The sequence below is a fragment of the Schistocerca americana genome, chromosome 11, assembly GCF_021461395.2.
Source record: "Schistocerca americana isolate TAMUIC-IGC-003095 chromosome 11, iqSchAmer2.1, whole genome shotgun sequence".
In the NCBI taxonomy this organism is placed as follows: domain Eukaryota; kingdom Metazoa; phylum Arthropoda; class Insecta; order Orthoptera; family Acrididae; genus Schistocerca; species Schistocerca americana.
In genome coordinates, this window is record NC_060129.1 from 29,246,299 (window position 1) to 29,262,466 (window position 16,168).

At 45.4% G+C, this 16,168-nt stretch overlaps 1 protein-coding gene across 1 annotated transcript in view; it reads right to left on the reverse strand.

The window, feature by feature from the left end:
- LOC124553987 (zinc finger protein 227-like) overlaps positions 1-16,168 on the reverse strand; it is a 186,390-nt gene that overhangs the window by 153,270 nt on the left and 16,952 nt on the right. The window contains exons 3-5 of the mRNA XM_047128011.1: positions 15,284-15,346; positions 5,784-5,876; positions 4,781-4,861 (exon numbers count right to left, since the gene is read on the reverse strand). Coding sequence (XP_046983967.1) covers positions 4,781-4,861; positions 5,784-5,876; positions 15,284-15,346 — 237 coding nt within the window. The remainder of the gene's footprint in view (positions 1-4,780; positions 4,862-5,783; positions 5,877-15,283; positions 15,347-16,168) is intronic.

Here is a 16,168-nt window from a genome sequence, read left to right on the forward strand (position 1 = left end):
CGAGGACAGCCGGGAGCAGCGACTCACGGATGGAGCGTCTGACGAAACATGCCGGGGTGGAGAGGGGGATAGAGACTACTTCTTGGAGGCCTTCTTGGAAGTCTGAGGAGGCACAGGGATGGTGGGCTGGACCCAAAGAAGGTCCTCACGTGCGGGGTCCATTTTGGAACGCCGGACCTCGGAAGCCGGGGTCCGGAACATTTCGCTGATGGACGCCTGAGAAGAGGATCACTTCTCAGGCGGTGGGGGAGGAGGAGGAGGAAGGGTGGCCCCTGGGGCAGAGGGGGCGGGGGCCGCGAGGGAGGAGGATTTGGAAGGGAGGGATTTGGGAAGCGGAGGCATAGACCCTGGATGGGGGGAGGAGGTGGAGGGTGGACAGGATAGGGGTGAGGATGCTGTGGAAGGAGTGGACACGACTGAGGCAAACGAAGTGGTCAACGTCACGGGATGGAGGCGGTCATACTTCTTCCTGGCCTCAGAATAAGAGAGACGATCCAAAGTTTTGAGTTCTTGAATCTTCTTCTCCTCCTGATACGCGGGGCAGTCTAAGGATCTAGGCGAGTGGATGCCAGGACAATTAACGCACCGAGGTGGTGGGGTGCATGTATGTTCCTCACGAAGAGGATGTCCACAATCGCCACAAAGGGGCTCAGCCTCACACCGTGACGACATGTGCCCAAAGCGCAAACACCGAAAACAGTGCATAGGAGGCGGGACGTAAGGTCGCACTTCGCACCGGTAGCACATCATATTTACCTTCTCCGGGAGAACGTCCCCCTCGAAGGCGAGGATAAAGGCCCCGGTGTCAATGCGACGGTCTTTGGGGCCGCGCTGGACCCGCCGGACGAAATGCACGCCTCGGCGCTCCAGGTTGGCCCTGAGCTCCTCATCAGATTGCAGCAGGAGGTCCCGATGAAAAATAACCCCCTGCGTCCTATTCAGTGCCAGATGCGGGACAATGGACACTGGTATGTCCCCTAGTCAGTCGCACACCTGGAGCGCCGCCGACTGTGTGGCGGAGGTGGTCTTTATAAGAACGGACCCCGAACACATTTTGCTGAGAGCCTCGATTTCCCCGTAGATGTCCTCGATGGCCAAGGGGGAAAGGGCAGGAGAACCAGAACCAGAGACAGTACTTTTCTTTTTGAAAGACTCGGCCGCAGAGCGACCTAATACATGTTGACGTTTCATCTGCGCCGCTCCGATACCACCCACTCCGACCAGGGGCTCTCCCCATGGGCACCACCCAGCTTCAGCAAGGGCCACCTGGCAGGTTGACCATTGCTGGGAGTCCTGATGCCCCAAGGAGACGGGCATCTACTCCTTGGCCGACATGGGGAGGGTGCAGCTCAGGTATTGGCAGTACGATCCCTGTGTTGTCAGGGGGCTACAACCTAGAGGGTACATGACGACCCCACCACAACGGGCTGGCTACCGTGCTGGATTTCAGGTGCCATGGAAAGTCCATCATGATCGTAGGTGCAGATGGGGACGCACTATGGGCGTAACTTTTACAACCCATCAAGCGTTTAGGCCCAATTTGTTGAATTGTGGGTATGGTTACAACGCCGTTACAATGCTGAGTGGCAAGATCTTAGTGCACGGAGGACCAGTGATACACCACGTAAGGTGTCCTTCCCCAAAAGGCTCGTACTTCTGTAGCATTTGGAAAAATGGAGGTCAAACCCCAAGGGGGACCATTACATGGAAGTCCGAAACGGTTGAAACACCTTTTAGTCGTCTCTTACGACAGGCAGGAATACCTCAGGCCTATTCTTACCCCGGACCCACAGGGGGAGGGCACAGGATGTAGCCGCTCATATTTCCGCCTTGCCTCGGTGTAGGTCAGGCGGTCCAGGTTCTATATTCCATTATCTTCCTTTCCTTCTGGAAGATCCTACAGTCCGGTGAGCAGGGGGAATGGTGTTCTCCGCAGTTAACACAGATGGGAGGTGGAGCACATGGAGTATTGGGATGCGAAGGATGTCCACAACCTTGACATGTGATGCCGGAAGTACAGCGAGATGACATGTGCCCGAACTTCCAGCATTTAAAACACCGCATCGGAGGAGGGATATATGGCTAACACATCACAACGGTAAACCATCACCTTGACCTTTTCGGGTAAAACATCACCTTCGAAGGCCAAGATGAAGGCACCGGTGGCTACCTGATTATCCCTCGGACCCCGATGGATGCGCCGGATGAAGTGAACACCTCGTCGTTCTAGGTTGGCACGTAGTTCATCATCGGACTGCAGAAGAAGATCCCTGTGGAATATAATACCCTGGACCATGTTGAGACTCTTATGCGGCGTGATGCTAACAGAAACATCCCCCAACTTGTCACGATTGAGCAAACTCCATGACTGGGCAGAGGATGCTGTTTTGATGAACACTGAACCAGAGCACATTTTGGACAAGCCCTCCACCTCCCCAAACTTGTCCTCTAAATGCTCCACAAAAAACTGGGGCTTGGTTGACATAAACGATTCCCCATCAACTCGCGTACACACGAGGTACCGGGCTGAATATTCTCCACTGCCTTCTTTAGCCATACGTTCCTCCCATGGAGTGGCCAGTGAGGGAAATGATCTTGGTTAGTATTCCTTGCCATTAAGGTTAGACCTCGATCGCTTAGAGACTGCTGGTGGAGGCCCACCAGCGAGAGATGATGTACCACGCTTCATTGCGGGTCATCCGCCCTGATGCCACCCACTCCGACCAGGGGCTCTCCCCACGGGCGCCACCCAGCCACAGCAAAGACCACCTGGCAGGATGGCCTTTGCCGGGAGTCCCGATGGCCCACAGGGATAGGCATCTACTCCTCGGCATACGTGGGGAGGTAGCAGCTCAGGCATCAGCATTGCGATCCCTGTGTAGTCAGGGGGCTACCACCAAGAGGGTACATGACGACCCCACCACAACGGACTGGCTACCGTGCTGGATGTTGGGTGTCAAAATATCCATGTACATCACGAGGGCAAAGATGGAAGTGCACAATGGAGGGAATGTATGCTATCCGGAACACACTCCAGCGGATGTGACCGGAAGCTCAATTGAAATCCAACTCCATCACAATATCGGGTGTGCCAGATCTTAGGGCAAAATGGATTGAAGACGCACCACGTAAGGCGTCCTTCCCCAAATGGTATGCACTAACGGAAAAATTTGGAAAGGAAGTGGTCAAACCCCTTAGGGGACCATCATATTAAAGGCCGAAACAGATGAGACTCCTTTTAGTCGCCTCTTACAACAGGCAGGAATACCGCGGGCCTATTCTAACCCCCGAACCTGCAGGGGGAATTTTCAAAGTAACAAGTGGGGTACAACATCAGTGATTTCAGTGCCAACCACATGACATGGTATTCCAGACCACACAATCAGCAACACACTGTTCTTCACACTTGCTATGGGAGCAGCACTCCATGCAGTGGACACTATCCCTGAACCTCTGGCCCTGGTGCCATGGAGACATCTTGTTTGACCTGTGATCTCTTGGGCTGCATATGAAGGCCAGTATGGCCTTTTGTATTTTCATGGTAAGTGGTCACCAACTACAATCCAGCCACTTTGACAACTACAGCTATGTCCTAGGACACCCTACAGATCACTGTTTTAGCCAAACTCCTCATATGCGCATCCCTGACTACTATGTGCAGCATTCTCATTTCTGTAAAACCCTTCTTGTGGAACAACACTACTACTGTTTCACTTAATGTCCTGTCTACTTGTGATGCCAATGCATCCCTTTCATTTGTTTAAAATGGCATAACATGAGTCCCTGTGACATTTAAGTCTTGGCCTGTTAGCTGTGAATCAGCTACTTTATATACTCTCTGAGCTGTCCCTAGCATGATAGTTTGGATCCTAGACCTGTATGCTTGTATAATCACCACACATTCCAGTGTCTGAAGAAGCTAACATTTCAGTGCCTGAAAAATCCTTTAAAACTTCAGAAAGTTTGTTTATGAACAATCAGATCAAGAGTGAGCCAGTACCTAACCTTCGCAAATGTGTTTTGAATGTTCCCCAATATTTGTCTAATTTCATTCTTGTGACATGTTTATCAATGTGAGCTTCTCCTTCCCTTAGCAAGGTCATAAAGCATATTTAAAAAAATAATCTTTCTTCTTCAGATCTGCCAGGACTCGCATGGTGAGGCCATACATGGATTCAGCTATGTACAATCATTCACTAAAAGCTATAAGAGTTTTCTATTAATGAAAATTTTATAAGTAATACAACAGGTACCACAGAAGCTGCCACAATATGTACAGGTTGTGGCCAACATATCGGGGCTGATCTAGAACCCACAAATTTCACCTCTGTTTTTCAAATCCCAAAATAATTTTAGGGCAAACTCAAGAATAACTATGATTCACACAAAAGATAAGAACAGCCAGTGTTCTTTTGAATTCTATTTATCAGAAGTTGTTGAAAGTAGGAATATTTCTCAAATTATCTACACTATTAGAACTTCATCTAAATGTGAATTTCGCGACCATCACAAACAACCATTACACAATGTAGTTGATAACAAGGGCTACTGAGAACAGGATTATACCAGCCACTAGTCCCCTTCCACTACTATTTAAAACAGTCAGAATGTAAGAGGTGATATGAAAGTGCAGGAGTACAAGAATACTCCACAATTACGAACAGCAACAAATTCCAGAAAACTGACAATCTGTGACAATTCCACTGCAATGCATTTTTTACTCTACACACTTAACAAAAGACTTGAATACATGCAATATATCAGAGATGTAAATACTTACAGTATTCTCAGTTATATTTAATTCAGGATCCTCCTTAATAAAATCAGTGGACAAAGATATTCCCAATGGATCTTCAACAGACTGAAAGAAGAACACAATCTGTGAATTATAACTGCTTGCTATCTTCTGTGTGTATATGACAGCTCTCAATATTCTTTTCTCATTAGTATCATCCAACTTTGAAGAGATTCTTATCAATTGGGAAGAGAGAGTGTCAGAATGCATTCAAATCAGTTCTATTGCCCCTGATTTTGCTATCAGCCATTGTGCAGTACTTATTTGGCATACTTTCACTTTCTATTCCTGTCACATAATCCACTCTGATTTCAGAGGCACTATGGCCTACTCTATCGGATGGTTGTACTCCCATATACAAATTTGATATACATGTGTGGCAACATTTCAAAATTAAACTCAGATAATATAAAGATGCAAATAATCTTCCAACAGTAAACCCATAAACAAGAGGAATTTTTGGTCATTAATCAAATGAATGTGGCATTCCACACATTATCATCAAAATTACCCAAATTTAATGTTATTTACACAGCTTCTTGCCATATCACCATGTATTTTCAGTGCCTGCTCTTTAGGGAACAATGCAAATTTATGTCATGTGTACTGGAGGAAAATCATAAGGAATTCCACAGCACGATTTCAGTAATGATGTAAATACTACAGTGAATAGTGACTGGGAACTCTAGAATATACACCCATCACATGTCATAGTTCCACATATGTTACAGCACTGACACAGAGGTGTAACAAGATTAACAATTACTTCCAAGAGGAAGTCTTCCTTGCTCCGTTTAAACCAAATATGTACTTAAGGCATTCATTACATAGAATCACAATAAAAAATTAATGCAACAGTATGGTTCATAAAGATATGCTTGTTACAAGTGCTGTTAAAATACTATTGGTAATACCCTACAAATAACACATCTAACAAGAGTTTCTTACTACATTTCCTGCACAATACAGTGCTTGTGTGAAAACTTACATTATGCTCAGATCCAGCAGCATGGTGTTTCAGTTCGGGGTCTTGCTTTATGCAAACACTAGGGTCGCCAGCCTTTAATGGGTCTTCAAGAAACTGAAAAACCAAGAAAGTGACGTATCAGGGCATCTGTCTCTTGTTCCTACATGGCACTGTCATACAGGGGGAGAGAGGGGGACGAGACCGGGCGGTGGTGGTGGGGAGGGCGGAACGGGAGACAGGGCGTGGGGGCGGGGAAACAGGGAGTGGGGGCGGGGAGACAGGGAGTGGAGGGGGTGGGAGACTGGGTGTGGGGGCGGAGAGACAGGGAGTGGGGGCGGGAAGACAGGGGGTGGGAGACTGGGCGTGGGGGGCAGGTGTAGTGGGGGGGGGGGGGGGGGGGGGGTAGTGGGGGTAGTAGGAGACGGGGCATGGGGGGGGGTAGTGAGACGGGGCGTGGGGGTGGGGGTGTAGTGGGAGACGGGGTGTGGGGGGGTAGTGGGAGATGGGGCGTGGGGCGGGGGGGTAGTAGGAGATGGGGCGAGAGGGGTAGTGGGAGACGGGGCGAGAGGGGGTTGTGGGAGACGGGGCGTGGGGTGGGGGGGTAGTGGGAGATGGGGCGGGGGTGTAGTGGGAGACGGGGCGTGGGGTGGGGACGGGGTGGGGGGTAGTGGGAGACGGGACGGGGAGACGGGACGGGGAGACGGGGCATGGTGGCAGGGGGGGGGGTGGCAGGGAGACAGGGCGGGGGGGCAGGGAGACAGGGCGGGGGGGCAGGGAGACAGGGCGGGGGGGCAGGGAGACAGGGCGGGGGGGGGCAGGGAGACAGGGCGGGGGGGGCAGGGAGACAGGGAGGGGGGGGCAGGGAGACAGGGAGGGGGGGGCAGGGAGACAGGGCGGGGGGGGCAGGGAGACAGGGCGGGGGGGGCAGGGAGACAGGGCGGGGGGGGCAGGGAGACAGGGCGGGGGGGGGCAGGGAGACAGGGCGGGGGGGGGGCAGGGAGACAGGGCGGGGGGGGCAGGGAGACAGGGCGGGGGGGGCAGGGAGACAGGGCGGGGGGGGCAGGGAGACAGGGCGGGGGGGCAGGGAGACAGGGCGGGGGGGGGCAGGGAGACAGGGCGGGGGGGGGGGGGCAGGGAGACAGGGCGGGGGGGGGCAGGGAGACAGGGCGGGGGGGGGCAGGGAGACAGGGCGGGGGGGGCAGGGAGACAGGGCGGGGGGGGGGGCAGGGAGACAGGGCGGGGGGGGCAGGGAGACAGGGCGGGCAGGAGAGAGGCTGGGGGTAGAGAAGGGGGAGAAAAGGGGAGTTTCTTATCAATCTATTTACACTAAGTGACATGCGCATAATATATCCAGTCAGCAAAATCTTACAAGACCATATCTTGGGCGTTGGGCAATGGCAAAAGCAAAATTAGATTCGACGTTCATCATAATGCGATCATAATGATGATGCTATGACATATTAGAAAGTAACTTTTTATTCCAACACTGGACCATGTTATGACTGGCATGAGAGAGCATTTTGTTGAAGAAGATATTTATCATTTTAAATTCAACATCCTTTTTCCATCACAATTACTGGAATATGATGCTAATGATCTTGCGCACAAACTATATCAGTGCTTACCCGAACTACTGTATTTTGAAGACGACTCACACTTTGTGGTTAAAAAGAGACTAATGGGACAGTCTCTTCAATACAAGCAACGAGCATAAATGCTCTTTATGATTGTGATTCTCTTGAGCAAGCATTGTCTCTGTGTCCTAGATGTGAGTATCCTACTTTGCACAAGCTGTACAAAATATTTGTCTACCTGCATCTATTGCTGCAGTAGAAAGAAGTTTTTCAACACTGCGGTGTACAAAGACATGGCTGAGGTCAACAGTGAAGGAGGATGTGTGTATAATCAGTTTAAATAAAACTTTCTTACACTTTCCATATGACTTGATTAGCTTTTATTACAGTAAAAGTAAAGGTAGCTCAAGGTATCTTTAGTGAGCCCTCCTTGAGGTTTTTCTGTATCTGCCACTGTCTCATATGAGATATGGTGTAAGTTCTATTGGCCAGCTGTGAACTGAGGCTCGTGTGCAACAACAAAATCTGTTGGTTGGGCTCAGAGGACATCCTAGGCTCACTTTTTGGCTGTTGGCTGAAGAGGCAATGAACATTTGTAAGTGAGGCAAGAGAACATCTTTGTAGAGTCAAGCTGTGGATGGACTACTATCACCTAATTTTGAGCAGAGTTTAAAACTCAGATCAGACCTTTCATTAGTTTTGTGACCTCCACTACATATTCTCTGGAAAATGGTAGGGTCCCTATGTAGCAACAATGAGTAAGTTTCAGAGATGTAATCTCACATTTACAGAACTGTAATGCATAGATTCGTGCAGTCTATTACAGAGTTGTCTTTTGTTTGTTTTGAATGGCCAGCAACTGCTTGTCTCAGGGGCTCAAACTGCAGTATGTGACACCAGCATAGCACAGTAGGGGATCCATAATTACCTACTGAAAGGTAAGCATATTTTATTCAAACCAGTAGAAAATACAAGGTATCGGTAGTCAATCACTTAATGCTCCCAGTATGCACTGTTGCCCCTTTCAGATGCATTGATGAAGCTGCACAATGAGTGAGTGTTGACCACAATGGCACAGTGAGAGGAGGAATACCACACTGGCTGAATGTTTGTCCCCATTGTTGTGGGTTGATCCCAGCAAGCAAAATTATACAATAATGTGACAATTGTTTTTACCAAGAAATGATCACAAACAGGGAATGCTGATATTACACATTCATGTCCACAATGCTGGACAAATGATTGCAGTAAGGAAAACATGTTCAGATTGTTCGAACAGGATGTGACGATACATCGACATATCCGAAAGAATGGACACCACATATATAATTAAGGTGATGTCAGCCAATGATCCTTTCAGTGTAGATGCACACCACACTACCTCTTACAGGAACCAGTGAGACACCATGTGTAAGGAGGATCATGAGCATGAGCACTACATCAGTGGTGAGTAAGTTCAGAATTTGGGTATGACAGGAAGCATGCTAGAGTAGACCATGCAGATGTGATGACCACTGCGTCCAGATGGCATAGTCGTCACTGCAAGTGCCCAGTCCACATGAGACTTGGGTTCAATTCCTGGTCCAGCACAAATTTTCAACCATCCCCATTGATGTAAATTAATGCCCACAGACAACTAATGTCTCTACCTCCTTTGTCCCCGAGTCAGTGTGGCTGCAGGATCAAAATGCTGTCTGTCCCCTTGGACATGTCCAAAAGAACGGACAACACATGCATATTTGACATGTTTACCTTGGACCAACTTTCATGACCTGTAGTCAACAATCCCTGCTCCTTGAATGTAGCATTATTGAGCAGCCAAATTCTGCCTGAAATAACACCCATAGCACTCAAAATCAATTAGCATGTATGCATTAGGTTACCGTTACTTGAAACAAAGGTGAAGCCTGTACATTATTTGACTGCTAACAATACCCTGATTTAATCAGGGTTGTTTCAGAATCAAGTTACATATGAAGGGCTTATTTCAATAGTGGTACAAGTCCATTTTTGTTCATCTTGAGATACAGAGTCCTAAAGTTAAATGAGTGCTGTAAAATCTGCAGTTGAGATACCACAAATATATTCAAGCATATGGCTTCTTGCTAGACACGAACCTTTCTTTCTCTTTGTTTGGATCATTAATTTCAGAAGCATTATAGGCAGATAAGTGGAGGTAATGGACTTGTACCACTATTGAAATAAGCCCTTCATATGTAGCTCTCTCTCTCTCTCTCTCTCTCTCTCTCGTTTTATGATTACATTGCTTCCATGCTTTTGTAGTAGAGAGGTGCAATCCCATATTTTACAAATTTTAAAGTGTATTCATGGTCTGTTGCACAGATCTTAATTCTTTTGAATGAAAAGCTACACAGTGCAATAATGCATTAGCCTCCACTGGAGAAACATCAGAACAATAGCAAGCTACATATATAGCTTTCTCTGTGTGTTTTACTGTTAATTCTTGAATAGTAGTACTGGAATGGATATAATGTGTGCACACTGTGTGCAGATGGAGGAGCTGGCCTCAGTTCACCAACAGCTGAAGATGCGTTTTGCCATATTCAGCAGCATTCAGGCTGCTGCCTATTGTAGTAGTGGGGGCCGAGAATCTGGCTCATCACATAGGATGCCTAAGGTGTCACCTATTTTGCCCACTGGCTCTGTTGTCAAGACATCTTGTGGTGTACCCAATGTGGCTGAGTTGTCCTCACCAAGTGGTGAGGGATGGGTCGTAACAGTTAGCGCTGTTTGAGGCAGAGAGTGATGTGGAGGCTGCCTCACCCATTGACCCTGTGAGTGGACTGGCAGGTGTTCATTCATCAGGGTCCAGACAGGCCCAAGTGGAGAGAAGATTTCTAGTTTATCAATACCTCCAACGTCAAACGCATTATGGAGCTCCTTAGGGAAATGGCATCCAGACTGGAAATGAATCCTATGCGTACTGAATATGCCTGCCATGGAGCCTCATCTGAGATGTGGAAAATGTCCTGCCTGTGGCTACAAAACACACAGGGTGTGGCTGTCTACAAGTTGTGGCTGATGTTGGTGCCAATGATACCCATCGTTTGGGTTCTGAGGCCACCTTCAGTTTATATTGAGAGGTAGCAGAAATGGCGAAGAGCCCTTGTGTCACACATGAGTGCATGCAGCGCACACAGTTTGTATCAGCATTCCCAGAAGTGATTCAAGTCCTTTGGTTTGGCGTGAGTGGAGGGTCTCAACCGAAGGCTTCATCGATTCTCTGACTGCCCAAACTGCAGTCTGCTGGAAATGCATTATGAGGTGGAGAATAGTAGAAATACTTGATGGGTCAGTGGTGCACTACACAAAGCAAGCGTTTTTTGGGCTAGGTAGTTGTTTGAGGTCCTCTGATGAATGCACGCTAGTCAGACTGCATACAAAGTAAAGACCATACTACCATCAACATGTTAACAGTAAATTCTTGATGTATTTGTAGTTCCTGAATGTAATGCCCTCCAAGAAAGCTGTTATGTTCAAAATACGTTTGGACCAAAGCTGGCTGAAACATTGAGCAGAAACCCTTGAAATATTTAGCAAGCCATGGAATGTACACTGAAGAGACAGATGACGCACCTGTGGGATGGTAGCATCAGAAGAGTGGAGGGGAGACGAAGGGCAAGAATGATTATGGGTGAAATTTGTGCAATAAATGAAAGCGCATGCTATTGGTGGTAACCCCCCAAACAGTAGCGAAAGTAGGATTCTCAGACTCAATAATATTCTTATATTGCCAACATGTATAACTATACTTAAAATACTTTTTGTCACAAATAAGTAGGCAGTTATGCAAACATTCATTTTCATTCCATATGTTTTGTGGATTAGCTATGACTGTTGGACACCATAACAAGAGAAGGTACTTGTATAGTTTACAATGTGGTAATGGCAGGTACATCACACCTATCCATTTGTTCCATTCAGTTCTAATGTATCTTACTGTTTTCACGTAATTTAAGGCATAAAGTAATGACTAACTGCATAGCAGAAGTACTAAGTCATTGAAAGGCACATCAACTTTGCTAGCTTTCCCACAGATACTGCTTCAGAACTATGGTCTCATTTTACAGGCTGACTACATTGTGGCAGCACTGTGGAGAAGCAGAATAAACAGTTTCACATGACCAGTAATAATGGGATCCATTTCCATTCTTGCAGATGAATTGATTTTTTTTTTTCAAGAGCCGTCATACAGGATCACAAAATCATTCAAGAAGATTTTTGCACCAACTAGGTATGTCTGTAGTTTTGCACGTATTTCCTGTGACTTTTCTTACAAGCTGGAATGACCTTTGCCTGATTCTATACATGTGCAAACCACTGTTCCATAAATGAACAATTCGGATGGCAGAAAGATGTCAGTTCAGCACCGTTTTTTTGTGTAACTGAATCTGCTAACTACACTTTCTGGTCATGTGACCTCTGGTGTGTTCATCATCTACTTTTGGAGTGCATTCCATATGGAATTATAAGGATTATAGCTCTGGATTTTACTGCAAAATGCTTCTGCCTTTTTCTAGTACTTGGTGGCTCAATGGGTAATTGTGACACTGCAAATCCAAAGGTCCTTTATCATTGAACAGCAGGTACTTTGTAACTAGTTGGGTAAATCAGTTCAGATGTGGAAAGAGGGTAACAGCACATGGTAGTCAGTAGGACTGTGTGTAGTAGAGAACTCCGGTGTTTAAAACCTCCACGCTGATGACAGCTTTACCTCTAGTTTATATTTATGTTTACCTTTCTGTCATGTATTCTCTTCATGACACAAGCAGATGACTGATCCTTGGCCCTGTCACATACACCAGTTAACAACTTATTAGCCTTACAAACGGGCTTACCAAACTTATAAAGCTTGAGAATGCATTTCACATGGAATCTGCAGCTTGATTATCTTCTTTCTGGCTGCTGTGCATGTACGTTTGCATTAAAACTGTGCAAGCCACCAAGCGGTGCATCGTGGATGGCATCTATTACCACAGCAACGACAATTACTACTACTAGGAACTTCTATGGTGTTCTATACGTAGTGTCCCTTACAAATGAACCACAGTTTTCAAAATACAAAAAAAGTTGATTATTCCCCATCCTACTACCATCCTTACGTGCTTGTTCCACTTTATATCACTTCGCAATGTTATGGTTGAAATGGCTCTGAGCATTATGGGACTTAACTTCTGAGGTCATCAGTCCCCTAGAACTTAGAACTACTTAAACCTAACTAACCCAAGGACATCACACACATCCATGCCCAAGACAGTATTCGAACCTGCAACTGTAGCAGTCGCACGGCTCCAGAGTGTAGCGCCTAGAACTGCTCGGCCATTCCGGCCGGCCCCTGCAATGTTATACCTAAACATTTTATTGACCAGACTGTCAAGCTGTAGAGTACTGATGTTGTATACAACATTATGGGATTGTTTTTCCTACTCATCTGCAGTTACTTGAATACTTCTGCATCTGCCATTCATCACACCACGTAAAAAGTTTGTCCAAGTCATTTTGTATCCTCGTAGTCACTTAGTGATGACCCTTCCCCACACACAATGCCATTAGCAAACAGGCACAGAATGCTGCTCATCGGATCATTTCATATATAGATATGACACCATTCTCTGTGGCACTATTGATGATACTCTTGTCTCTGAAAAAACAGTTGCTGTTGAGATCAAAGTACTGGCCTCTGTTACTTGAGAGGTCTTTGCACCATTCATATATCGGGGAACCTATTCCATATGCTCATACCTCTATTTACAGTATGCAGTGGTGCACTGTTCAAATGCTTTCTGGAAATATAGGAATGTGGAATCTAGCCTGTTGCCCATCATCCATGGTTCACAGTATGTAATTTGATAGAAGACCAAGATGAGTATTGCACAAAATCAATGCTGATTTGTGGATAAAAACTTTTCTGTCTTAAAGAAATTAATTATATTTGAACTGAGGATATGTTCAGGAACTCTGGAGCAAATAATCATTACGATATTGTTCTGTAATTTTGCAGGTACATTCTTTTACCATTCTTATATACAGAAGCCACCTGAACTTTTTCCCAGCTGCCCGAGTCTTTGCACTAGGCGAGAGATTTCAAATAAATGCAAGCTAAGTATGAGGAAAATGCTGTAGAGTACTCTCTGGACAAATTATTTGTGATTCTGTTTGGACATGGCAACTATTATGTTTTCAACTCTTCCAGTTGCTTCTCTACTCCAGGGATCCTATTACTACGTTCCTAATACAGGAGTCTGTGTGACAGTGAAACAACATTATGTTGGTATGATCCTCCTGCACAAACTTGATAACTAAATACAGAGAGGGGTTAGTGACCACCTTCTGCTTTCCTCCAAAGCCACACCAGACTAGTCAATGACTGCCTGGATAGAAGTCTTTGACCAGAAATGTCTGATGTTCTCTGTAAAATCTGTTGCTCATGTATGATGGTGGTAGTTGTATGCTTCACGCATAGATCTTTTTATGGACAGAAGAATTTCCATTAGCACTTGGCTGTCACCACTGTGCATACTTTTTTGAACTGAGAGTACAACAGTCTGCTTCCTCAGTTTTTTCCCAATTCTGACATTAAACCACAGTGGGTCTTTCCTGTCTGTAATCCAGTTACTCACCACATACTTATTCAGCGTGTGATTTACAGTCCATTTAGTGTTTGCCATCTTCCTCTATGTAGATCATATTGGAAGTAAATGACATTCTCATTGTTTAAATGGGATGTTAACAACTACTTACCTGCTCTTTCTAGCAAATCTATCCACCTAGCCCTCTTAAAGGATTCATTAACTTCATTTACCATCCAGAAAGGGATTTTCACTCTGCAGCAGAGTGTGCGCTGATATAAAACTTCCTGGCAGATTAAAACTGTGTGCCGGACCGAGACTCGAACTCAGGACCTTTGCCTTTCGCGGGCAAGTGCTCTACCATCTGAACTACCCAAGCACCACTCACGCCCCGTCCTCACAGCTTTACTTCTGCCAGTACTTCGTCTCCTACCTTCCAAGCTTTACAGAAGCTCTCCTGCGAACCTTGCAGAAGTAAAGCTGCGACGACGGGGCGTGAGTCGTGCTTGGGTAGCTCAGATGGTAGAGTACTTGCCCGTGAAAGGCAAAGGTCCCGAGTTCAAGTCTCAGTCCGGCACACAGTTTTAATCTGCCAGGAAGTTTCATTTACCACTGTCGCTGTGCTGGCATCATGATCACTAGCCCCTTTCTGTACTAATACTATCTGTAAGGACAAGCCTGTTTATGGTTGCAGTATATCAACTATTTCAATTTTGTGTGGGTGTTAAACTAGCAGCTTACGACAGCTTTCAGAAAACTGTTCTAAAGTACTTCACAAGACTGCCTGTCCATACCACTTGCAATGTATGCACAGACATCTTAGTCTCTACTCAGTAGGTTAGGATCACCTACTTTTTCTGCACTACTTTGTAGGGACACTCCTTCAATGATTCTGTAACTGTCACAGCAGTATCACATGGCGAATAAAAACATCCAATGCTGCAGTTCACATACACGGAACCATTAAGGGAACTACTCATTAAAACAGGAAATCATAGCTTGAGTCTTCGGACTTGGTACCAATTTTCATATAACTTCATCAATGCTATCTCATTTAATTTTTATTTGCACTTATAATGTAAAGAAGCAATTCTACAAACTCACAAGCTAAACTACTTCACCTGCTCAAAGATAATGTTGAAATCCATATGGGTAAAGTGTAACAAAATATTCTATTTTACCGGTTTCCTCGTTTCCAACCTGGAGCATACTGTAATACTGTAACCCTTGTTATCTTTACCCTAAAGTAAAAACAGGACTGCTAAAGTGAATACACACACATTTGATTACCATCTCATTATTTTCACCACAGCTAAACAAGATTACTTCCACGTAGTCATATAAATTCTAAAATTACCTCTTTATTCACACCCTCCTCCAACTCTTCTTTTACATTCATGCTGCATGGATAATCTTGGCCCTGTGGCAAAAATAACAAACTGTAATAAGTACTTTTAAGCAGTCACAGTCCTCCCATATTATATAAAATGTATCACACAGATAAACCCCAACCATCACACTACTTTATAACTAAATAGTAGTTACTGTTAAGTGTTCTCTTTTGAGTTCAAAATTCTGAGTGAAGATTTCACTATGGTATACTTCAATGGGAGGCAGCAAAAAATTGTAAGACTGATTAATGACAACGCCTTTGAAAATTCATTATGATCTTTCATTTCAGCCTTCTCCCTATGCTATTGTTTTCAATCACATTTTCTAGCTTCATTATCTACATATGCATATAATGGTAGTGTAATGAAGTAAAATAACTCAGCTACTACCTGAAACAATGACTTCAATGTTGTTCATAAAATCAATGTTGTTCATATCAAATTACAATACAGTTTACACCAACCGTGTGGGGGAGCAGAAACTGGACTGTCAAGTGCCACATCACTCATACTACTTTTATGATCTGAATAATAAAATGTCTAGAACAGTTACATCAAAACCTTGTTGCACTGAATGCTTATTTATGATAAAATTATTAAACGCACACACCCTACGTTGGCACACTACTTAATACTATTCTAACTTCATGAATTCCTTTTGGTGGGACAAGCACGTTTCTAACAGAACAAAAAGAGAGAGTAGGCTACAGGCTACACTAGTCCTATTCTGTGGATCTGAACTATGGGTTTTACTTGCTGATCTCAAAAGAAGACAAAGTTCTGGAAAGATTATTTATGGAACAGCACCAGCATATCAAGACTGAAAAACCCATAATGTCAAAGGAAAAGCT